General features: G+C 42.4%; 1 protein-coding gene across 1 annotated transcript in view; it reads left to right on the top strand.

Moving 5' to 3' along the window:
- DZANK1 (double zinc ribbon and ankyrin repeat domains 1) overlaps window positions 1-25536 on the top strand; it is a 1792612-nt gene that overhangs the window by 57332 nt on the left and 1709744 nt on the right. Inside the window, exon 2 of the mRNA XM_044056983.1 lies at window positions 19663-19803. Within this exon, the coding sequence (XP_043912918.1) occupies window positions 19695-19803 (109 nt within the window). The 5' untranslated portion in view covers window positions 19663-19694. The remainder of the gene's footprint in view (window positions 1-19662; window positions 19804-25536) is intronic.

The following is a 25536-nucleotide window of genomic DNA, read 5'->3' as shown; positions in this document are numbered from 1 at the left end:
CATCTGGTGTTAGACTTCCTAACGACTCTCTTTAATGATGGTACCAGTAGTTCCACGGTCAAAGTGCAGCTTGCGGCCATTTCTCACTATCATGTTGGTCATGACTCTGGACCACTTATGTCTGCCAAATTGTGTAAAATCTTCCTTAAAGGCACCTTTCTCCTTAGGCCCCCTGTCAGTTCCCCCCTGGCAGTTCCTCCTTGGGATCTGTCCTTGGTTCTTCAGGCCTTGACCGCTCCTCCATTCGAACCTGCGGCCACAGTAGATCTTAAATTTTTATCCCTTAAGACTGCTTTCTTAGTGGCCCTTACTTCGGCCAAAAGAGTTTCGGAACTTCAAGCCTTATCTTCAAAGCCTCCTTACTTGGTCTTCCATCCGGACCGCGTATACCTCAGGACCAATCCCTCCTTTCTTCCTAAGGTAGCTTCAGAAGCAAACATTAATCAGTCCATTAACCTCCCTGTTTTCTTTCCTAAATATCAGAACAAGGGTGAATACAAGCTGCATTCCTTGGATGTTCACAGGCAGCTTTGTTTTTATCTTAACAGGACAGCTGGTCATAGGCAATCCGACCAGTTGTTCATTTCCTTTGCCAAATTCAATCTGGGTAAGCCAATTTCCAAAGTCTCCTTGTCACGCTGGATTTCGCAGTGTATTCTGCTAGCTTATCAATCCTCTGGGAGGCCCGCACCGGAGGGAGTCCATGCCCATTCAACCCGGTCAGTTTCTACCTCAGCGGCCTTTAAGGCTAGGATTCCTCTGGATGACATTTGTTCAGCAGCCACTTGGGCTTCATCTCATAACTTTATTTCTCATTACAAGCTGGATATCACATCTAGAGGTAGAGCATCCTTTGGCTCCGCGGTGCTCCGGAATATCCTTCCATGACGGCCGCCCAAGATTCAGGTAGCTGGGGACTCTGTCCCACAGGTTGCAGACAAATGAATCCCATACTTCAGATTTAGAAGTTATGTACTTACCATAACGTTCCATCTGAGTAGGTGGATTCATTTGTCTGCAACCATCCCACCCTCCTATCCCCCTGGCCTTGTCAGTTTCCTGCTTATTATATGTTACCCCTTTCCAGGGTATTTTGATTCCGAGCAAACTTGATCTGAGGTCATGTAGGGAGAGCAGGGCATTATGGGTGAGGGGAGGAGCTAGGAGCTCGGATCCATAGCTGGTAAAACCATGCCGGTTCGGATCCGATATCGGATCCATAACCCACAGGTTGCAGACAAATGAATCCACCTACTCAGATGGAACGTTATGGTAAGTACATAACTTCTAATTTAACTACATGGTGAGTGAAAACTTTGCAGATGAGACCAAAACATAAAATATGGTAGTGGTGTGATATACCATGAAGTAGGAAGGAAGACATATAGTTATTCTTGTAGACTGAAACACTTACACTGGGCTGTCAATAAGAATCTGTCATTGCAACTCGTACATTGTGTGAAGTAAGCAAAATGCTCTAGAAGGCTACATCGCATACCTCTCAACTGTCTAGATTTTTGCCTCATATTTTTGGTGTGTTCCTCATGGAAATTTGTGGTTCTCTGACAAATCACTGACTATTAATGCCACTAAATAATGACACATATTTGAGTTTCAGACTTTATATCCTTCAGAAACTGCATCCCAACATAATACCTGATGTTATGTTGTCCTATCTCACCATCATTCTTGATGGTTGGGTTCGGAACCGAGCATCGGTTCTGACTTGGCCATATACTAAAGCTCGAGAGCTTTCACTGGCTCAAGGCTACATCCTATCCCAAGATGCCTATCGACTGTTACCCAGATCTCGTTTGCCACGTGAAGCTTCAGGATTGCTTTTTCATTGGCTCAGGCTAAGTGGATATTTTCTTAATCTTTTTGTGTGGTTGTTAACAAATATTTTAGTAGTAGAATAATCTTTTTTTATTGCTATACCTTGAGTGTTCCTTGTTCTTGTTAAAGGCCCTTTCCCATCTATGTTTTTGACTTTGTGTGGGCTGTCGTTTTTCACTTGGGCCTTTATCTGGCACTGCCCCTCTTTTAGGAATCCATTTAAGTTAGAGGATTCCCTTTTTCTCTCCTTAGCCCTTTTTTAGTTAGAGGGCTCCCCTTTATTATTTTCACCATTTAAATTAGAGGCATCTCCTCAGGTTAGAGGAGTGCATTGTTTTAAGTTAGAGACCCTCCACTAACTTTCTTAGTTGTTTTTTGATAGTCTTGCACTTCTGTGAAACTTTTACTAACTTGTTGTTTTTCAGTGCTGTTGTGAATTTTGACTGATAGTGACAAAATGACTAAAGAGACCAAACAATCCAGCTTTAAAAAGTGTGATTCTTGCACGCAAAAAATGTCAGTCACTGATGGTCACACTAGTTGTGTGTATTGCTTAGTCACCGTCCACCTGCAGGATTCCTGTTCTATTTGCCATGCGTTTAGTTCAAGGGTGCTGCAGGACTGGAAAAGTAAGCTAATTCTTCGGGGTTTGTTAAAGGGGCCTTTTGATTCGGCTGTTGAAGGGACTACAGCCTCCAAACCTTCAGACAAATCTCCGAAAACATCTTTGGCTCCTGCTTCCGAGCCGTCGAAGAGACCTGAAAAATTGAGTTCTTCGGATCGGATCCAAAACCTATCTGTTCCAAAAAGGGAAAGTCTACTTCGGTTCCACTTGCAGTTTCAGAACCATCTAGTAGTCGAAAGAGAAGTCTGTCACCGTCCTTGGGTCTGATTCATTCATTGCCGCAGTCTACTGTATTGCAATTGGTGGTGGGTAGCCACAAGTCCTCCCATTCCTCTTGGTCATCCAGGAGCCTTTTGGATGATGATGTGGAGAGGGTGGTTAGAAGGTTGCTTCGAACACTGGCCCTGGCAAAAATTCTCACCAGCCCAGCCGATCATGGAGCTGACTTCAGTAGTTTCTTTACCTTCGGTTCCTCCTCCAAGTTGAGTTCGGAATCAGAGTGCCTGGAAGTCCTAGTGGTGGAACTGTTGGACCCGAAAGCCATTCCTTGAGTTTCAGTGCCAATCTCCACTCAGACCACTTCGATGTCATCCATCGAGGGTTCTGGGGGGCTGATTTGAACCGGACCCTTTTCAGATCCGACTCTCCCACTCAGGGCTTCGTCGCAGGTGAGTTCAGCACCCACATCAGCCTCAGAGCCATCCTACTTAATTAATTTCCTCTGCCCTCTTCCTTGACCTCTCAAAGGCCTTTGATATGGTCAATCATAAGCAACTGATTCACACCCTGGAAACCCTATACCTTGACATCCCAACCATTAACTGGTTTAAAGCCTATCTTTCTTGTAGGCAACAAGCCGTCCAATGGCAAAACAAGCTATCCGTCCTACTTCCCAACACCATAGGTGTTCCTCAGGGCTCTATACTGGGTCCTCTTCTTTTCTCAGTTTTCATAAATGAACTTCACTCGATCATCCCCAATTCTACATGCATCCAATATGCAGACGACTCTACCCTGATCTGTTCTGACGTCTCCCTCCCGAAACTTCAAACAATCACCCAAAACTGCTTTACGTTAGTGGAAAAATGGTTCTCTATAAGGCAACTTATCCTTAATCCTACTAAAACCAAACTATTGATTTTTTACCCCTCTGCAACTACTCCCTTAGGTAAAGAACCTCTGAATGCGGACAACACGTTCCATGTGGAATCTATAAATGGTACCATCATATCCCTGGTCTCTCACACCAAACTATTAGGTGTGACTATAGATAACAAGCTTAAATTTGATATACACATTAACCAAACCATTAAATCCGTGAACAAGAAACTTGGATCTATGTACAGAATAAAAAATTTCCTAACCCCTCATACTAAACTAACCATTGCTTCCACTCACCTCCTTTCCACCCTACTTTATGCCTCACCAATACTGTCATTCCTCAACAAGCGGGAACTCAATAAACTATCTGTTGCCTATAATCATATAGCCAGATTTATAACAGGAACACCATATCGTACTCACCACTGCCTCAACCTAAATACCCTCGGATGGCTCGAACTCCCCAACCTTCACAAATTCAACCAACTTACCGAGGCTTTCAAAATAATCAACCACCCGGACAGAACCCCCTCTCTGAGCAATATCCTGACCTCTTACTCTAACCTAAAATCACTCGGGTCAGCTAATAGTGTTCAGGTTCTAACCATTAAATCTAATAACTCTGGAGGTGATGCTCTCTATGCCAATTCCATTGGAAAGCTATGGAACTCTCTACCCAATAGTCTCAGACTAATGACCTCGATTAATCAATTCAAAAATCACCTCAAAATATTTCTTAAGTCTCACTGGTTATGCCTATGTCCTAAACCAGACTAGCCGCTGCAGTATTTACCCTGTACCAGAGATCGCAACCCTCCCCTCCCCTGTGACTTCAATTGGTCGCCGACCTAGTATTATCTGTATAATATTCTGATTGTTATTTTATAAATTTGTGATACCTATGGCTTTCACTGTGTTATGTATACCATTTGTAAATGTATCCTGTATTGTCTTATCTGTGGAGCTTTTCTCCCCGGGCCTCTACTGAAAATGGACATGTATCCAGCTAGACTAGCCCGGTCAACAAATGTAAAATAAAATAAATAATAAATAATAAATACTTGGCGTGGGTGATTTTTACTGGTTCCTCAGAGTTGGAGGCTCTCTCTGACCAGGATCATGGTGCATTCGAGCTGATGAGGAGTGTGCTTTCCTCTGAGACTGCTCCACCCACAGCTCCAGCTACTTTTCCCCCCAAAGGGCCAGTGTCAACCTCTACATCATCTCTCCAGCCATAGCGTAGAGAACCAATGGCCCGGGACACCCCAATGGGTGAAACCCTCTCTTTCGAAACCTCCCTGGAACATCCCTCCTGAGGAGGTCCCTCAGAAGAGAACATGTAAGAGGAAACAGACTCCCCTGAGACTGTCACATCTGATGCCGACTTAGAGGATTCAGAAGGGTCCACAAGGTCACCCTCTAAGGATGTCTCCTTTTCAGACATCTTAGAGATCCTGAAACAGAGAGGTAGCTGGAAATCCCGCTCCCCTTCTGAAGATGAGTTGGTGTACCTGGAGACATTTGGTTCTCGACTCTCCACTTCTTGGGTGTCTCTGCCTTTCAACCAGCTCCTGTGTGTAGTCCATAAAAAGGCATGTAGCTCTCCAGAGTCGGTGGAGCCGGTCCCGAGGAGGCCCAACAAATTCATTACAGTCACGGAAGACAAGCAGTTTTTGACCAAAGGTGTCCCAGTAGATGCTATGTTGGTGGTGGTGGCCACCAAGAAGGAATTAGCTGAAACGTCTGCATCTGTCCATCTGCCGAAGAAGGAGTCTCAAACGATGGACAGATATGGGAAGCATATGTTCTCTTCAGCTACTTTTACCCTTGGGTAGCTGAATTATTTATCCTATTTTACTCATCTTCAGAGGGATCTCCTCAAGGAGCTAGTAGATTCATTCCAAGGCTCTACAGCTGCGAGTGTATCTGACAAGATAAGCTCTCAGCTTGTAACTTTAACCTCTATAACTGGACCCAGTGCCAGATCTTCTGACTCATCAGTCAGGAACTCACAACCCTTGTCTTCAAAGTTTCAAGTTGACAGCTTGGTTACTCCACTTCCCATCCCAGCCAGGCTTCCAGGAATATCCCCAACAGTGCAACTCTTTCTGGTTTCATAGCAGAAGAATACAACTAAAAATCTTTATGCAAGCAAATGGAAGAGGTTTTCTTGTTGGGCTGACAAGAACCATATAGACCCCTTTACAGCCCCTATATCAGCAATTCTGGAATGTTTAACATAAACTTTTAATCAGGGTGCAGTGGCAGCCACGGTATGAGTACAACTAGCTGCTATATCAAACTACCACGTAGGAGACATGAGATCTAATATAATGTCCCACAGACTATGCAAAGCCTTTCTGAGGGGTACATTACTTTTAAGAACCCCATAAGAGAACCATCACCTCCTTGGGATCTAAATTTGGTGTTATCCTCTTTAACCCCCCCCCCCCCATTCGAACCAGCCTCTTCTTGCCCACTAAACTTCTTATCCTGGAAGACAATCTTTTTGACAGCCATTACTTCCACTAGGAGGGTTTCAGAACTGCAAGCTGTGTATGTAGTCCCCCCGTCTAATTTTCCACAAGGACAGAGTGGATCGCAGAACAAATCCTTCCTTTCTGCCAAAAGTTTGTTCTGAGGCCAATTTAAATCAGTCTATTGAGCTTCCCGTGTTCTTCCCCAATTATGGCAACAAGGCAGAATACGAGCTTCACCAATTGGATGTACATAGGCAGTTATGTTTCGACTGGCATAGGACAAAGGATTTTAGAAAATCTGACCAACTGTTTGTTTCATTCTCAGAAAACAGAAAAGGAACCTCGGTCTCAAAAATCACCTTATCAAAATGTCTTACAGACACCATTAATTATAAAGAGCTGCTGGGAAAAATTAGAAGGCATTCGACTAGAGCTATGTTAACTTCCACTGCCTTTCAAGCTAGGCTCCCTTTGGATTCAATTTGTGCTGCAGCTACATGGGTTAACCCTCATACTGTTATCACTCATTACAAAGTAGATGTGGCCTTCAGGAACAGGGCATCCTTTGGCTCCAGTGTTCTGAAGAGTTTATTCCCTTGAGCCACCCAAGGAAGAAGGTGCTGGAGACGCTTTCCCAACCATCAAGAATGAAGGCGAGTTATGGTGAGTACATAACTTCTTTGTTATGTTGCCCTAACGTTCCATGTTTGTTGTCCATAATTGCACCTTCATTCTTGCATCCCACCCTCCTTCCCCCTTCCTGGAGGATTGAGAGGAATTTTTTTTTTCTGAAATTGGCTGTAAATTTCTGATTCCTTTCATGCTTTAGGAATTACGGAAAAGGATCTGTTGTATTAGTTGTATTGGGTTGCATAGTCTAGTGATTAGTTGTCTCAAACGAGATGTAGGTAACAGTCGCTAGGCATCTTGGGATAGGATGTAGCCTCGAGCCAGTGAAAGCTCTTGAGATTTAGTATACAGCTGAGTCAGAACCGATGTTCGGTTCCGAACCCAGCCATCCAAGAATGAAGGTGAGATTATGGACAACAAACATGGAACATTATGGTACATAACTTCTAGTAATGCTCTAAGTTTTTAAGAGACATATTTAAAATCTGTCCTTATTTTTGGGAATTTGTCCCCCCCCCCCCCAAAAAAAAAATAATTTTAGGCTTTGTCCAGATCGCTTGTGCTAAGTGGTTGAGGTGTGTGCTACATCGACAAAAAATTGACCTGACCTACCAATGGTATCTGGACAGGTCAATAATTTTTCACATAGTATTAAAGATGGATAGACCCCATAGATAAATATGCTTGCCATCCAAGAGAATATTCTGGTAATAGCATCCTGTAATTGTCTTTTTAGGAAGCCCAAAAGATAACTGTATTCTCTTTTCCTTGGACTAACAATTTTTTTCATGTATTTCTTTTCTTTCATCTAATACAAAAGACCTCTTGAAAGCAAAACTGGACTTCATCTATTTAGTTTAAACCTCTCATGTCAATCATGTCAGGTCTTCTGCTGCAGATACCATCTGTTCTCTCCTAAGTCAACAGCAAAGCAGAAAAATTCATCCAAGTTTCATAACTTTATACATTCATACCTGAAAGATGTATCCTGTATACCTCTCAGTTTATCACTTTATTTTTTCTTGGATGTAACTTAGAAACCCAGAACATTGGTGATTATGGAAGATCTGCATGGCCAAATGGAAATGATTGTCTCTTTGAACTGAAGATAAGATCTGCGGTCACAAAACATATTACTCTAGAGCTACTGTGATTAAAATGTAGAATGTTGAAGCACAGTTTAGTTTATTACAGTTTGCTAATTTTTTTTATTGAAAATAAGCACATCAAACACAAAAAGTTTCATGTGGGATCCTTTTCCATCTAGATCCTACTTACTTCAATTCTGCTGTATTACCCAAGATCGCCTTGCCACAGTCTTGAATTTGGCAAACTATTATTCTAAGTATGCTGGATATGACCAAACTTTATTCAGAAGAAATGTCTTCATTCAAGCGAATGGTACCCTGCTGTTTGACTGCCTTCTTTAACTTGTCCAGATATTGGGCTATTATTGTAATAATTTTCATTTCTGTGCATTTTCAACTTTTACCTCTGCTGATGCTAGGCATTTTATTTACCTGTTTATAAAAATCCTTTTGAATGGAGTGTGACTGCCCCCCCCCCCATGCCCCCAAAGTCTAAGATTTGAAATTTGTCATGGATCAGTCCCATTTAAACTATTAATCTGATGTTGTCAATCTTTATTTATCATTGACTGATGGGTTCAGTTACAAACACTGGAACTGACTCTGCCATTACTACAGCTTGCGGTGATTAAAAACTCTTGTGCTTAAGCCCTACCCAAAATGGCTGTCTTCTAGTTACCTCAGATCTCATTTGCCGCTTCCAGAGACAGACTTGTTCATCGGAGATCTTGAGTTAAGTCAATTATTTATTTGTTATAATACATTTCTCTAACCTTTCTTTCTTGCTTTGTTTCTATATTCCTATTTGTCTCTGTGATATCTGCCCCCTCCTTTTTAATCAATAAAGTGTATTCTTTCAACCATCTTTGGTAGTTCTTTCCGCACAGTTTTTGTTCTCTTTCCTACCATCATTGGTAGTTTTCTCTTTCACCCCCCCCCAAAAAAAACAAAAAAACTTGCTATAATTTTATGTTTTTCTCACTACCTTGTCTGAGTGTATGAGTGGGTGTGTCCGATAATTTCTCCTGTGAGAGTGCGTTTTCCAATTACTTTAAAGTTATGGCTAACAAGCCTAAGGACCTTTCTTGTTTTAAAAAGGGCCAGAAATGCAGCCAGAAAATTCCTGTCTCTGACTGGCATTCTTTGTGTGTTTTTTTTTTGGGCCCCTGTACATTTATAGAAAGATTCCCCCATTTGTCATGGATTTAGTCACTGGGCTCTAGTTGAACGTAAGAATAAATTCATTTTGAGAGGAATGGTACCTTCTGCCTTCATGGAGGCCATCTGTCGTGTTGACAGGGAAAAAAGTAGAAAATATGTTTCCTCTCTCTCTTCATCCTTCTCTTCTGTTTTGACAAAAAAGTCAAAAAAGAGAAGCAGTTAGTTGCTATCTTCTTCCTCGGCACCGTCCACTAAAAGGTATAGATCATCGGTTCATTTATGTTCCTCTGAACCGACTGATTCTAAGCATATTCCTTCAGTTCTGGCAGTACCTAAGGAGCCAGTAGCCCTACTGAAATCTGCATCTTCATCACCGAGACCTTCTGTACTGAAACAATTAGACAAGACACCAGATCTATCAGAGCGGAGCTCTCCCTCTGTGTCGACTTCCTCGGCACCAATCAAACCATTTCAAGACCAGTCACTACCTAGGACAATTTATTCTCCTTCTATTGATCCCTATGTGGATCACGTGCCTTCTCCATTTTTAGAAAGGCCCAAATCGCCCTCGGTCCTTTCCACCAAAAACCTCACAGAATTGGATGTGGAGAGGCTGGTGAATAAGATACTCTGGGCAAGGGGTCTGTCAGGTACACCTTTGGTTCCAGCCCCTATGGTCATGGGAACCCAGCCTTCTGTTCATCCACTAACTCAATTTGAGACCTTAGAGTTTTCGGCTCCAAACTGGCCAGTGCCAACTGCATCAGTTACGGAGATGATGTTACCTCCTGAATTGGTGATGCTCTTTGGCTGTTTCTGATCTGGAGACCTGTCTGGCTGGGTCTGTGCTGTCAACTCTGGGGAGCAGGCTGCGACTCTTTTTTTTTCTCATAGCAGTCTCTGTTTAGCTCCAACTTCAGCATTGGGGCTGTCTTTTTGGAGCAGGGAGTGACTGCAGTTCTGAGCTTGTCCTTGGCTCCACTGCCCCTTCCCTCTTCAGGGAATCCAGCTTTTGAGGCTATGAAGAGAGCCCTGGCTGTTGCAGACAGCCAGTTGGCTTCTCCTTCTTATGAGGTCATAACCACCATCCCCCCACACTCCGATATTCTACCAGCATCTCCACAGGGACAGCGAGTGCCCAGACTACAGGAATCCCAGATACCTGATCCATCCTCTACTGATAACTCCCCGGCCCCTCCAATCGAGGATATCCCTCAGGAGAGTAAGTGCAAGAGGGAGCACTTAGATTCCCTGGAGGACTCCATCACTGAAGATACTGGCTTCAATGAAGGAAAAGGGTCTCCAAAGTCTCCCCCTGATGATGTCTCATTTGAAGACATCCTGGAATTATGAAAACAGAGGGGTGACTGGAAGTCCCAGAACCTTACTCCAGAGGAATCAATATACATGCAAGCCTTTGTCACTCGCCCATCTACCTCTTGGGTGATGCTGCCTGCTGATGAGCTATTCAGTTGATCTCTGAGTGGATGTGGAAAGCTCAGGACACTATTGATCCCATCCCCAGGAGACCAGACAAAATTATTTCTCCCCCTGAGGATTAACAGTTCTGGGCCAAGGGTTTAGTTGTGGATGCCATGGTGATTGCGGCCACCTTGAAAAAAGAACTAGCGGAGGAAAGTTCCTCTAGCCATCTGCTAGGTTTGGAAAGCTGGTTTATGCTTCATCAACCTTTGCCTTACAGTCCCTTAATTACTTGGCATGTTTTACCAGACTTCAAAGGGATCTGGTTAAAGAGTTATCCGATAACCTTATGGGAGCTGTCTCTGAAGAGGTACAAGGAAAAAGTTGCTTCCCAGTTAGCTACCCAGGAGTCGGTCTCCAACTTGTCCATGAGGCTCATTGTACATGCAGCCAAAGGGACCACTAGAGCAGCAGGTTCAGGTGTTGCCATTAGGAGACATGTCTGGATGCATCTATGTGATTTTGTGGAGCCATTTAAGTCTTCATTTGTCAATGCTCCCTTTGATGGATCATCTCTTTTTGGCCCACAAGTTTGAGAAAAATCATCAAGGTGTGAAAAAGATGGTATGGCCCTTTCTGTAGTGGGTGTACGTTTTTCCACCCTGTTCCCAAAGATTATTTTACAGGAATCAGAGGATTGCTGTGAAAATGTAGTTCAAAAAATCCAAAGGGCCTTTCTAAGACACATGTGGGATGAGGGGAGAACTTCAATGGAAGACACTATCCACACAGCAGAGGTGGCCCACATAACTACAGCTTCAGGGAATCTTTCCCTGGTAAGCCCTACCAGTGCTCCTGAAAGGAGGCCCAGTTGTCTTCCTGTGGAGGCAGTCGGGGTTGCTTATCCTTGAACCTAAATGGCTGGCTAGAAATAACTTCAGATTCTATGGTGCAAAGGATTATATCCAGAGGTTATACCATACCCCTTTCCTGTTTCTCTCCAGTACACAAGAAAATCCACAATGTTCCATCCAATCAGAGGGAACCAGCAGTTATGCAAATACAACAACTGCTATGAAAGAGTCATCCAAGAAGTCCCACCAGACCAGAGAGAATCTGGATTTTACTCCAGATTCTTTTTTGTACCCAAAAAGACAGGGAACTAGAGATCAATTTTGGATCTCAATGTTTTGAAAAAATTGGTTCAACAAATGAAATTCCGGATGGTCACGGCTGAGTCTATTCTTCCATTCATGGAAAAGGATGACTGAATGTGTTCCATAGACCTTCAGGACACATATTACCATATAAAAATGGGCAAACGCTTCAGAAAGTTTCTCTGCTTCCAGCTGGGAGCCAGTCATTACCAGTTCAGAGTTCTGCCCTTTGGCTTCACCACAGCCCCCAGGGTGTTCACCAAATGCATGGCTGCAGTAGCAGCTCATTTGAGAGTGCAAGGATTCCAAGTGTTTCCATACCTGGATGACTGGCTTATTACTGCTCTGATCAGGCATCTGTTAATAAAGGCAAGAGACTGTGTTCTCCAGACTTGTACAAACCTATGAATAACTGCAAAATTACGAAAAACTCCAACTGACTCCAACTCAGAGTTTAGAGTTCATAGAATCAGTGCTCAATACGAAAACTTTCATAGCCTCCTTTCTTCCTGTGAGGCTACAAAAAAATCAGAGAACAAGTTCAAAGGATACAACATAACAAGAAAGTATTGGCCTGTCTAGTCTTGCAAGCCCTAGGTTCAATGGCTGCAGTGATTACACTAGTTCCCTTGGCAAGGTATCACATGAGAATTCTTCAGTGGCTACTTGCATCTCAGTGGTCAATACTTTATCAACCTATATTGGATCAGATTTTGATCACAAATGTTTGCAAAAAGGATCTGGCTTGATGATTGCACTCAGAAGAAATTCTTCTTTGTCTCACAACAGCCCAAGGCCATAGTCACCACTGACACCTCCCAGATGAGGTGGGGGGGGGGGCATTATCTAGGCAAGACGGTGCAAGGTACTTGTTCCCCTATGGAGGCCAATTTGCATATCAACGTTCTAGAGATGAGGGCAGTGCTTTTAGCATTGCAAGCATTTCAGACTGCTCTCCCTTTGGGAATGATTGCAATTCAAACAGACAATATGTCAGTGGTTTCGTACATCAACAGACAGGGAGAAACCAATTCTTATCCCCTTTGTTGAGAAGCACTCAGTGTTCGTAGGTGAGACAAAGAGGTCACAGCAAGGCTGGCCCCATCAACAAAAAATCCTTTTTGTCATGTCACATTGGAATTAAGGCACCAATCTTGAGGCAGAAGAATAGATCTGCTCAGTTTGTCTGCTATCACATTGGAGCTCCCTGGAATATGCATTGCTATCAGAAATCAGTTGGAAGAAGTCACCCATTCTGGGGAGTTCCAATGTGATAGCAGACAAACTGAGCAGATCTATTCTTCTGCCTCAATCCCAATGTGACAAAAAAGATTTTTCTTCAATGGGGCCAGCCTTGCTCTAACCCCTTTGGCTCACCTCTGAACAACAAGTGCAGCAACTACTTTGCCCTGATCCCCCCCTCTGGGAGAATCACCGAGGGATGCTCTTCTACACACTTGGCCCCCGGGACTTCTATATGTCTTTCCTCTGATTCCTTTAATTCCAAAGTTCTTACAGAAAGCAATTCATTTGAAGAACAAAGTAATCCTCATTGCTCCTTATTGGCCTTGACAGATATGGTTCCCCTTTCTTTGGCCTTATCTGATATGACAGCCATGGACTCTGGACTTTCTCCAGACTTTCTATCCCATTTGAAATCCGTGGACTCTAGACCCAGCTCCAGACCTTCTGTCCCAGCCAGACAGTTTGACACACCCAAAAATTCTGAACCTTAGTCTGACAGCTTGTTTCCATTAATTGTTAGGCGGACGCACCTTTCTTCCCCAGTGCGTCATATTCTGTTGGCTTCCCATAAGCCATCTACCTGTAAACTCTACACTGGCAAATAGAAGAAATTCACCTTTTGGGCTCAAGAAAGGGACATTGATCTCTTTTCAGCTTGTATTGACAAAATTCTAGACTTTTTAGCTTTCTTTTTCAATGCCAGAGCTTCTCCCTCAGCTGTTAAAGTTCATCTAGCAGCCATTTCTAATTTCCATAATGGTTTTGGGGAATGTTCTTTAGCCTCTTACAGACTCGGCAAGGCTTTTCTAAAAGGAACCCTGTTATTAAAACCTCCTTATAAGGATCCTACCCCTCCTTGGGATCTCAATTTAGTCTTACAGATGATTGTTTGTTTGTTCACCATTCGAGCCATCTGCAAACTGTGATTTAAAATTTTTATCTTTGAAGATATTATTTTCAGTGGCAGTAATTTCTGCCAGAAGAATTTAAGAAATACAAGCCTTGTCATGTAAACCTCCTTACCTTATTTTCCATAAAGATAAAGTTTCCTTAAGGACAGACCCTTCCTTTCTATCTAAGGTGGTGTCAGATACAAATATAAATCCGACCATGAATTTGCCAGTCTTCTTCCCCAACTTTTCAAATAAAGGATGTTCACAGACAATTATGCTTTTATTTACACAGAACAAAGGACATAAGGAAATCTGATCAACTTTTTGTCTCCTTTTTCAAGTGCAAGACTTTGTAGACAGAGAACAAGGTTTAGCTGGCTTAAAGATTGTATTTCCTTTATCTACCACAGAAACAAAATTGATTTGCCCACTCCTATAAAAGCTCATTCTACAAGAGGTGTGGCTACTTCCATAGTTTTCCAGTATTCAGCTTCAATGGATGATGTATGTGCAGCAGTAACCTGGGCTGCTCCACACACCTTCATTACTCATTACAAATTGGATTTAGTCTCCAAGGGAAGAGCGTCATTTGGTTCATTGGTGCTCAGGAATATACTTCCATGAATCCTCCCAAGATTAAAGGTAGCTGGGGAGTCTGTCCCATCAGTTGAGGATAAACGAAGATGGACAACATCAGATAAAGAAGTTATGTACTCACCATAACATTCCATCTGTGTAGTCCATCTTCATTTATCCTTGACTCCCCTCCCTCATTCCCCCTGGCCTGGCAATTTTTTTTTTGGTGGAACAGGTATTATTTATACCTTATTACTGATTATTTATAAAAGGTATCAGATATGGCCTCTATGAGGTGTTATGTTTAGGTATTTCTGCAAACTCAATCTGAGGTAACTAGGAAAGAGGCATTGTGGGTAGGACTTAAGCTTGAGAGTTTTTGATCACCGCGAGCTGTAGTAATGGCTGAGTCGCTTCCAATGTTTAGAACCAAACCCATCAGTCAAGGATAAAGATGTACAACACAGATGGTATGTTATTGTGAGAACATAACTTCTTTTTTTTTTTTTTTTCGGTGTTGGTTCAATATTTGCAATTGAAAACTTATTTCTTCAGGAAATCACATCAGTGAGAAAGATATTATAAACTGAAGGCCTTAATGTACAAAGGTAATAAACTTTCACTTCTATGATTCTAACAGTACTTAGGTAGAGGGCTTTCTGTGTGTGTGTGTGTGTGTGTGTGTGTGTGTGTGTGTGTGTGTGTGTGTGTGTGTGTGTGTGTGTGTGTGTGTGTGTGTGTTTGCAATTTGACCTTAATCACCATGTAAGAGCTTTCCTTGCTGAAAGGATGCAACTGTTAAGGGGAAACGTAATACTTATCTGTCCAGGGGCTCTTGTTCATAGGATGTTACTAGGCTATTAGCCCTAGGGCCTTTCTAAGCCTAGCCATGTTATACCATTGTTCCCTTATTGACCAAGTTGTATGGTCTATATTTGCAGCATGGGTCTATGATCAGCACTGACTACCCTTATCCAAGAAGGACATAGGTGACACCCCCAGGGTAAATTTATGATCTCCCATTCAGCTGTCTGAGTTGCACTTAAATAAGGTCATTGAGGAGTTCTGTTTTATGTGAATTGAGAGTTTGTTCCAGATGAGAGGCAATCCCTGAGAGATGTATCTGTCTCTCCAGCATGTTCTGTTAATGTCGCAGGCTGGGTTAAGATCCCTCGAGTGAGTGAATCTTGTCCCATTTGACTTGCAGATGTGCAGTATTTCCATTAGGGCAGGGTCCAAGACTGCTGTGTAGGCCAGGCACAAGATGCCTCTCAATAGTACAGTGACAGGGCCTTCAGTCTGTCCATGTAGGTCATGTGTTGAAGGCTCTGAATTTTCTTGGTGAGAAACCTCTGAGGTCACTCCAACTGCTGCAGGTGTCTAGTGAGGTACATACAGAAGGGAGCATTGTACTCCTATTAGTGGTCTGATGAGGGATGAGTACAGGGGAGTTATAACATCCTCAGCTCTGGATGTGATGCCATTACCTATGAGAAGTGCAACACAGAAGGCCTTCCTTACCACTGTGGAAACATGATTGAAGTTAAGGGTGCTATGAACCTGTTATCCCAAATCTTTCACCGCAGGGTTTGAGCTAAAGGGGAAACTGTTAAGATTGTAATTTTCAGGGACTTCCCCTTTGCTGAAAGGGATAACACAATTTTTTGTACTTAATTAAAATCCATATCTTTGGCACCAATCATTTATCTGTGTAAGCCCTTTTTGCTGTCAACATCTTTGGGGGACTCAATGATTGCACCCAGTTTGCAGTCATTGGTGAACTTAGTAAGCCATGGGCCATCTGTTTTCGCTTGGACTTCTGAGAAATAGATTCCAGATAGTAGAGTGGCCAGCACAAATCCTTGTGGTACCCCACTGGTAACTGGTCTGCTGGTAGAGGTGGAATCCCCAATTTTGACTATATGCTTTCTGTCGGTGATCCATTTGGCTACCCATCTAGTAACATATGGCTAAATTTCCCAGCTGAGGGAGTTTCTCAATGATGCTTGAGTGGGGGATTGTGTCAAAAGCCTTGGCTAAATGAAGATGGGTTGTATGTACTGTTTTGCCTTCATCCAGGGCTTTGGTGACATTCTCGAAGTCCACCAGTTTAATAAGCATGATCTACCCATAACAAAGCCAGATTGGGTTGCGCCAAGAATTTAAAGGTTGCCTATATCTTTGTTAATGAGGTCCATGAGGATTCTTTCCGTGACCTTGCAGATGAGGCTGATTAGGCTTATGGGTCTATAGTTCCCAGGGTCGGTTGATGGACCCCCTTTGTGCAAGGGAATCCACTCTGCTGGGACAAAGCCACTGTGGTTGAAGAAAGTGGCAAGTTGTTCCTCTAGGTTCTGTTTTAGACCATTTAGTAAGCAGCCTGTGATGTTATCTGGTCCCATAGAGGCTGTGTTTTTGGCCATGGAGAGTGCAGTTATGACCTGTTCTTTGGAGATGCTATGTAGAGGACTTGAGACAGGTATGCTTTGGGTATGTCTGGTGGGGACAGGGAGGTGAAGTTTGTACTAAATGTGTCTGCTAGCAGGTTGGCAATCTCCTTAGGGTTAGTATGAGTGGTACCATCCACTACTAGTTTGGCACAAAGCTTGGCCTTCCTTTTAGATTTCTGACTTGGCTAAAGAATGCCTTGCAATTATCCTTAGCTAGGGATGCTAGTTTAGCTTCATGATTGGCTTTAGAGGACTTTGCAAGGTATCCAATTTGCTTGTTCAAGCTGTGGATGGTGTCCTTCCTCTGCTGAGTCAGTTCCCATCTTGTTTTTGGGTATTAGTTTCTTCCTCTTGTTGTATAACCCATTTATTCTTGATGTCCCCCAGGTTGGTTTATTTATTTATTTATTTATTTTGGTGAGGACCTTGTTTTGATCTGTTTAGGTAAAGCTAAGTCTATAAATTTGTATAGGTGTTTATACAGGGCATTTGTCTACACCTCTGTATAGAAGTCATTGTTGACAATGGTAGCAGAGGGTTTCAAACTATTTATGCCATCGCTTAGGAGGTTATAGTTTGTTTTGGAGAAAATTTTCATCCTTTTTGCTCTGGGGAGGGGGTCGGGTATGATCATTACTTCGAATGAGATTGATTTATGATCAGACCTTACCAGGTAGGGCAACACACAGGGAATATTGCAGAGACACTCTGTGTTGGTGAATACTACATTTAGGACATTCAAGCTCCTTGTGGGAGTGTCTGTTCGAGAGCATTTGTATTAACAAAGTCCAGGAACCTTGGGGAGAGCTTGTTTGTGGTCATATATGACTCCCAATCAATGGAAGGATGGTTGAAATCACCCATGACCAAGGTATTGGCTGTATAGTGAGTGGCTCAAGTAGGTCCAGGTAGGCAGAATGGTTCTCATGGTTCATGGTGGGGATCTATAGTTAACAATGATGTGGAAGGGGGTTTTACCTACAGTTAGTTGGACTTGGAGTAGCTCTAGGGAGTTGTACTGTTTGACCAGTCTTTAGGTGTATATGTCTTTAATAAAGATGGATACACCTCCGACTCTGTTTTTTTCATGCTCATTTTGAGGTCTGAACGTGTGGAAGGCATTGTAGTCTCTCTCTGCGGCCTTCAACCACACATATGTGACTGCACAGACATTGGCATCTTCCAAGGTAAGGAGTGCATCCAGTGAGTGTAGTTTCTGATTTAAACTCCTACCATTAAGCAGCACAACCTTAAATTTGTCTTTAGTGGATTTTTTTTGTCAGGAATTTTATGACATTGCCTAAAAAGGCACTATGGGGGAGGCAAGTACCTTTGCCAGTAACGAAAAGCCAAGAAGGCAACAGATTAAGACTATTTCTGGCAAAGCAGTGTGGTCTGTCGACCATATCATCCCAGGCTGAGAGATACTGGCTCCCCTTGGAATGACACCAGAAGCTAAGATAATTGTTGAAGTCAATCATTTTCTTGTTTATATTGAGGCATCATCCTGGGTGACGGAATGCTGCTTAGGGCTTGGGACTTGGGACATGCACTTACTTTTAGTCCAGTGGCAGTCACACCAGCATTGCTGGAGGTCCTAGGTTTGAGTCCCAAATGAGAGCTAATTGTATCCTTTCACTTCTGTGATTCTAACAGTGCTTAGGCAGATGTCTGTCTTTGCATTTGTGTATGTGTTTGTGTTTGTAATTTGGCCTTTTATACAGTGCTTTATTTGTTGTTGGTGTCGCTCAGAATAAATCCCTCATTCATGACAGAAGTAGGGTTATTTTTACATTAAATCAGTTGGATCTCTTTCCAGATATATCTTTTCACTAGAGGAACATAATAGGGGAAAGACTATTAGGCATAGTGGACATCCACATATAACTCCAACTACAGTAATAAGAAAAAAAGATATTAAAAAATGTTACCTTTTGTGTTATTCATGAAAGATAAACAAGACTTAGCAGTCACAGGAAAAGGTGATCTAAATGGCTACCACACTGAATTGTATTTTATTCTGTGAAGAAGGCAAAACTTGGTAGTTATAAGAAGTTAATTCTCTTACAGCTGTTGTTGTCCCATCTGCATTTTTCATAGCTTGGACATCTGTTAGGGTTGTCATTTGGCAACAGTTCCCATTTTCTCACAATACAGCAGATAACTAATGTTGCATACTGTTTGTAGCATATTTTGGATGTGTAATTTTGCAGTATTTCCCTTGTGGGTACTTGCCTCACCAATTCCTTTTTATTTATGGCATAATGCTTGGAATTTAAGTTGAGATACACTATTGCAAGAGTCCTCTTTGAAGAAGCAGCATACTGTCATGAAAGATGCTCACCATAACAATCAATCCTTAAGACAGAGGGATTATTGCAACAGTACCAAATATCTACATGCGCTGGTTTACCTAGCATATATATGCAGCTTATGAAAAAGTTTACAGTTGTTTGATTTACTTATTGGTTGTTTTTCATGATAAGAATGGGGAAAGATAAGAGGTAATACCGTCTTTATATAGGGACTAGCAATAGGTAGCACAGTTGTATACTAGTGAAAATAGTTCCTGACACCAATAAGAAGTGCTTTTACTGTGGAAAAAAAGACAAGTCCTGACTGGAATCTGTGAGTTATAAACTGCTGTGCTGTTGCAGAAGTCTTTGCCCTGAAGACTTACTTTTCATAGGTTCATAGGTAAGTATTAGACTAGCAGGCCCAGCAAGCCATTTTAAGCCTAGGTAATTCCCCACAGAGGTGAAAATCAAAATCTTTACTCTGCGTCTCTCTGAGGTAAACACCTTAATCATTATGCCAACTCCCAACCCTTCATCCATTTTCCAACCTACATCTGCTGCCAGAAATCATAAATATTTCTATTTAGATCAATTAGAAGACAGAAAAACTGAAGAAGATTATAGCTTATGTAGAATTAGACCCAGCATGTGTTACATTTTTATTGTCATGGTACTAAAATATGACTTTTGTATTCTTATAGAGAGTGCAAAACAGACATATTTAAATAAGAAGATGACAGCTGGGTCCATTGCTGTGCCTCAAATCATTCCTCTGCGAGTCCCACTACCAGGAAAATCTAAACATGATATTGACACCAATACTCCAGTAGAAATCAAATCTGGTAAGATATCAGTAGTTTCCTCTCGTAGTGGTTTGTTTGTTCATTTTCCTGGTGAAATATGTTTTTGTAATTTTAATATTTTATATTAGTTTTAAGAGTTTGTAGGCTGGATGTATTTAATCATGACAAAGAAAGACTCTATCATAATTACCAGAACATTTAGAGAACTAAATGGGAAAGGGAATAACATTGATAAATAGCCTATAAAATGGAGAATGTCTATAAAAGTAGTACAGTAGTAGTATGTGGAAGAAGGACAAAACTGCTGAATAAAGATGTAGACAGAGTTGTGCTGTTTGTGACAGATTGTGGAGAGACGCCATAATAGAAGTTCAATCTCCAGGTAAAACAGAAAAAGAGTATGCCATAAGGAGGAAAAAAATACATATTCAAATAAGATTGTCCTAGCTGCATGAAATAAATGTATATATCTTTTCAAAACTGACACAATGAAGGGGCTGGAGCCCTGACTTTGACCCAGATGACCAGGGTTTGATTAATGACTCCAGTGCTGGAAGACTCAGTCAAGGAGGGAGATGAGTGAAGGGACATGGTCTGTCTGCCTCTTCATGGAGTGGGATGGGAATTTGCACTCAAGGGTACACGGGAGATGCAGTTTCACTGGTGGAAACCAGGGAAGGTACTTTCCATGCTTCATGGGGTGGGGTGGAGCCACATGAAGGGAACACCTCTTGTGGAAGTGAGAGATGTCCTTCACAGATGGCTCATTGCATGTCCTGACTACCATGCCATGCTGAGTGCTGCATAAAGGTTACGGCCAAAAAGCAGAAAAATTATGAAATACTCATATCTGTATGAATGATGGCATGTCCTTATCAACTCTCACCCCGGTAATGAGGAACAAATGGATCAATTGGATTGGAGGGTGTGAGCTGATAATTAACAAGCAGCAGAGGCAAAGTGAACAAAGAATTTATTTAATGAAGAGGAGGCAGGGCATACTTCAGATTATGTACATAAGTCATATGGAAAATTTGCAAGCCAATATTGCATGTGACAAATGAGAACCATTTACTAAAAAGAGAAACACGTAAACTAAAAACAGAAATAAAGAAACTTAGTTGTGAAAATTGGTAGGTGTGTAAATTATTCACACATTTATGTCTGATCACTTCTTCCATGAAAGCAGTACTCAGTAGAAGCATTGCTGCCTAGTAGTTAAAAAAACAGATTTTATTTATTTATTTTATTGCACTTGTTTACTGGGAAAGTCTGACTGGGAATAAAAACCTTTTTCAGCAGAGGACCTGGAAGAAAAGTTATAATAGATGACCATAAATTCAGTGGAACAGTATAAACAAAGTAATACAATCAGTATAGAGAAAAATAATGCATTATAAAACATACCTCTCAACTGTACAGATTTTCACATAATGTCCAGATTTTGGCCTCATAATTTTGGTCTGTTTTTAATAAAATTGTGGTTTTCTGGCAAATTAGTAGTAAATCATTAAAGATTGAAGTTCTAATATAAGGACAAGACATTTGAGTTTCAGACTTCATATCCTTCAGAAAATTCATGCTAATTGCAAAACCTGTTGTTCTATCAACTTTCTAAGTTTAAAAGAGCATTATTTAAAAATTGTCCCTATTTTGGGCTTTTAGGTTCATAGGTAGGTACTAGGCTATCTGCCTTGGGGCCTATACAAGCCCAGCCAAAAAGGTACCCTGGCTTTTGCCTCCCAAGAAAATTATTTTCCTGTGCCACTGTCAAGCAGAGCCACAGAGGTGATCCCCGGGGTGAATTTCCTATTTCCCATCCAATCATCAAGCTTTGTTTGATATAGATAGGTAGTTTATTCCAGAGTATGGGAAGTCTCTGGGACAGGAATCTATCCCTCCGGCATGTTCTGTTTATTGTGGTGACGAGGTTTAGGTCCCTAGAGCGTGTAGCTCGGAGGGATTGGGATTTCTTTAAGTGGAGCATGTCCAACAGTTCTGGGTGTCAATATCTTTGTATGTTAGGCAGAGATCACCTCTGAGTAGGCGATATGCGACGGAGTAAATCTGGAGTTTTTTGAGACGGTCTGCATAGGGCATCTGTTTGATGCCGGTAATCCTCTTTGTGAGGTATTTCTGCGGCCTTTCCAGTTGTTGTAGATGTCTTTTGAGGTACATACCAAAAGGGGCATCGTACTCTATAATGGGTCTAATGAGTGATGAGTAGAGGGGAACAATGACCTCTTTTTTTCTGGATGAGAAACCTTTTGTGATGAGGTGTGCCACGTAGAAGGATTTCCTGACTACTGTGGCAATGTGATTATCAAAGGAGAGACTACTGTCCACCTGTGTCCCAAGGTCTCATCACACTTTCGGTGTTAAGTATACTACCACCTATGTTGTAGTTCATGGGTACAGAGTTTTTACCAAAGGGGATGACAATGCACTTTTTGGCATTGAGCTTGAGGCCATGGCTTTGACACCAGGCATCTGTCTCAGTGAGGCCCTTTTGTAGGATGTCCACATCGTTAGGAGTTTCGATTATGGCTCCTACTTTGCGGTCATCTGCGAACTCCATTAGCCAAAGACCTTCTGTGTTAGCCTGTACTTCAGAGAAGTAGATACCAAACAGGAGAGGACCCAGGACTGAACCCTGTGGTGCTCCACTTGTCACTGGTCTGAAGTTGGATTTGGAGTGTGCTACTTTCACAGTGTGGGTTCTGTCAGTGAGCTAATTGGCAACCCATCGTGTGACATAGGGATTTATACCTAGTTTAATGAGTTTATCTATAATTCCAGAGTGGGGGATGGTGTCAAAAACCTTGGCAAGATCTAAACAGGTTGTGTGAACCACCTTACCCTTGTCTATGGCTTTGGTGACTGCTTCAAAGAAGTCTATCAGGTTTAGGAGACATGATCTGCCTTTTAAAAACCCGAACTAGGTGGGGTCCAGAGTTTGGAGATTACCATTGTATTTGTTTATAATTCCATGATGATACATTCCATGGCCTTGCAGACCAAGCTCATCAGGCTAATGGGGTGATAGTTCCTGGGGTACGTGGTGGCTCCCCCCTTGTGGAGTGGGATAACCGTCGCTGTGCGCCATTCAGCAGGCACAAAGCCTGAGGTGAGGCTATGATTGAACATAGTAATTAGATGGGGTACCATTTCATTCTGTAGTTCATGTAGAACACAGCCTGGGATGTTGTCTGGTCCCATGGATGCTGTGTTCTTGGCTTTGGAGAGTGTGGTTTTTACCTGTGCAGTCGTGATTACAGGAACTTTGCATTCTTTCAGTATAAAGATGGGCTCTTTAGGGGGAGAGAGGGGGGGTAAAGTTAGCACTGAACCTATCTGCCAGGATGTTGGCAATATCAGTTGGGTCTGTATATTTAGTGCCATTGTGCTGTAACTCGGAGCAGATCTGAGTGTTGCCATTTTGATTCTTGACATAGCTATAGAATGCTTTGTGATTGTCTTTAGAATCAGTGGTGATTTTGTTTTTGTAACTAGCTTTGGAGGATTTTATCAGGGATCGCAGCTTCTTACTGAGGCTGACCAGGGAGCTCCTCCACTCATGGGATTGTACTCTCTTTTGCAACAGTTTCTTCCTTCTGTTGTACAGTTTGTTTATGGCAGGGGACCACCAGATTCGCTTTCTTTTTATAGAGGATAGCATCTTGGTTCTGTTTGGGATAGCACGATCCATGCACTCATGTAAGTGCTTATAAAGTGCAATTGTGTAGGATTCAGTAGTCATAACTGGATTATCCATCTGCGTGGGTGTCATGAAGTTCACCACTTCTGTCTTAAGAAGCATGAAGTTGGCTTTGGAGAAATTTTTTACCATGGTTTCCTTAATGGGGGGTGGGGGCAGGATGTGGATATCTAGGGTAATTAGCTTATGGTCGGATCGGACCAATGAGGCGTTGACTTCAGTTGTGGAACACCGGTCACTCATGCTGGTAATGACTAGATCTAGGATATTGTTGCCCCTGGTGGGGGTGTGGATAAGTTGATCCAGGGCATTGGAGTTTATGAATTCCAGAAAGCGTCGAGTGAAGGAGTTGGTACAGGAGTAGTTTTCCCAGTTAATGGTGGGGTAGTTGAAATCGCCCATTATTAGGGTGGTTGGTTGAACCCTAATATTTTCCAATACATCAAGAAAAGAGGAGTGGGAATCCTGGGGCATGGTGGGTGATCTGTAACAAGCTACAATTTGGATTTCAGTTTTGCCCAGTGTTAGTTGCACTTGGATAACCTCGGCTGCATTATGCTGAGCAACTAGCCTGGAGGTGTGGATATCCGTAATGAATATGGACACACCTCTGCCTTTGGTGTTCCGGTCCAGGTTACATGGCCAAAAAGTGTGGTATGAGTTATAGCCTGGTAGTGCAGGGGTGCTCTCTGGAGCCTTGAACCAGGTCTCGGTCACTGCACAGATATCGATGTTCTCCATTTTAAGGAGTGCCTCAAGTGAGTGCATTTTGAGATTTAGACTTCTAGCATTGAGTAGCATCACCCTCAGTTTTTGCTTGCCTGTTCCTGTTACGGTGGTGAATTTGTCATTTGAACCTTGCCTAAAAAAGGCATTATAGGAGTGGCAAGCACCTTAGCCAGTATCCGGAATCCCAGGGGTGACAGGTGCAGGCCATCTGTGGCAAAGCATCGTGGTCTGTCGACCATGTCATCCCATGCAGACAGATACTGGATCCCTTTAGAATGGCACCAGAAGCTTAGCCAATTGTTGAAGTCAATCATTTTGTCCTTGTACTGCAGCATCATTCTGGGTGATGGCAGAATGCTACTCAGGGCTAGGGTCATACCTGCCTGGGCTACAAGATCGGAGAGTTCTTCCATGTCTTTTTTCATGTAGTCCAGGGAGGTATGTGTCAGGTAGTTCACACCAACATGGACAATGAGAGTCATATTTGTACTTGTTGTGGAGTGACCTGAGTGCGTGGGTTATGTGGCGGATCCTGACACCCGACAGGCAGCTGACAGTAACCTTCTCCTTGTTTAGCCTGGTGAATGGGACATCAGTGTGCCTGACTATAGAGTCACCTATGACTAGTGTGTTGGGTACGTTGTTTTGCATTATTGGCTGTGGTTGAGTGGCACACTTGAGTCTGCGGGCTATGTGTCATTTGGGTTGTGTTGGGGGGTAGAGGTTGCTTGCATTTCTGCTTTGGAGGTCTCTGTTGCTTGAGCAGATTATTATTGAGAGCCTCCGCAAATGTTTTTTTGTTTCTATGTGTGGATTTTGGTGGTGCAGATTTAGTGAGACTATGTGATGAGTGTGGTGTGGTGCAAGTGTTTACCTTCTCCTTTTGACTGTCAAGTTCAGTCTTGATTGGAGAGAGCTTTACCTCCAGTTTGGCTTGATAAGTGCATCTCTCACAGGTTGTAGTGTTGGGTGGTAGGAGGAGAGGGTTGTCTGTGTACATGAGGCAATTTCTTCATTGCCCCAAGATGCCCAGATTCATCAGATAGACAGGAGAGAACACTGGGAGCTGACCCTTGGACATGCCTGAATAAAAAACTATTTTCCTCTAGATAAGTGAGGAAAGTGAGTACAAGAGCTGTTTTTTCTCTAAGCAAGTGAGGAAAAGTAAGTACCAAAACTGTTTTCCTCTAGGTAATGAGGAAGGTTGAGTGCTCTAGTAATTAGTAGGTTATTTAGTGCTTACACGTTCTGAACAAGTGCTGAACACGAATAAGCAAATTCAAGTGCTAAAACTAAGAATCTGTATCTGGACTAAACTGGTAACA

The sequence above is a fragment of the Protopterus annectens genome, chromosome 1.part2 (assembly GCF_019279795.1).
Source record: "Protopterus annectens isolate FY-2018-M chromosome 1.part2, PAN1.0, whole genome shotgun sequence".
Taxonomy (NCBI): domain Eukaryota; kingdom Metazoa; phylum Chordata; order Ceratodontiformes; family Protopteridae; genus Protopterus; species Protopterus annectens.
Note: the sequence above shows the minus strand (reverse complement) of the source record. Positions and strands in the feature narration are given on the sequence as shown.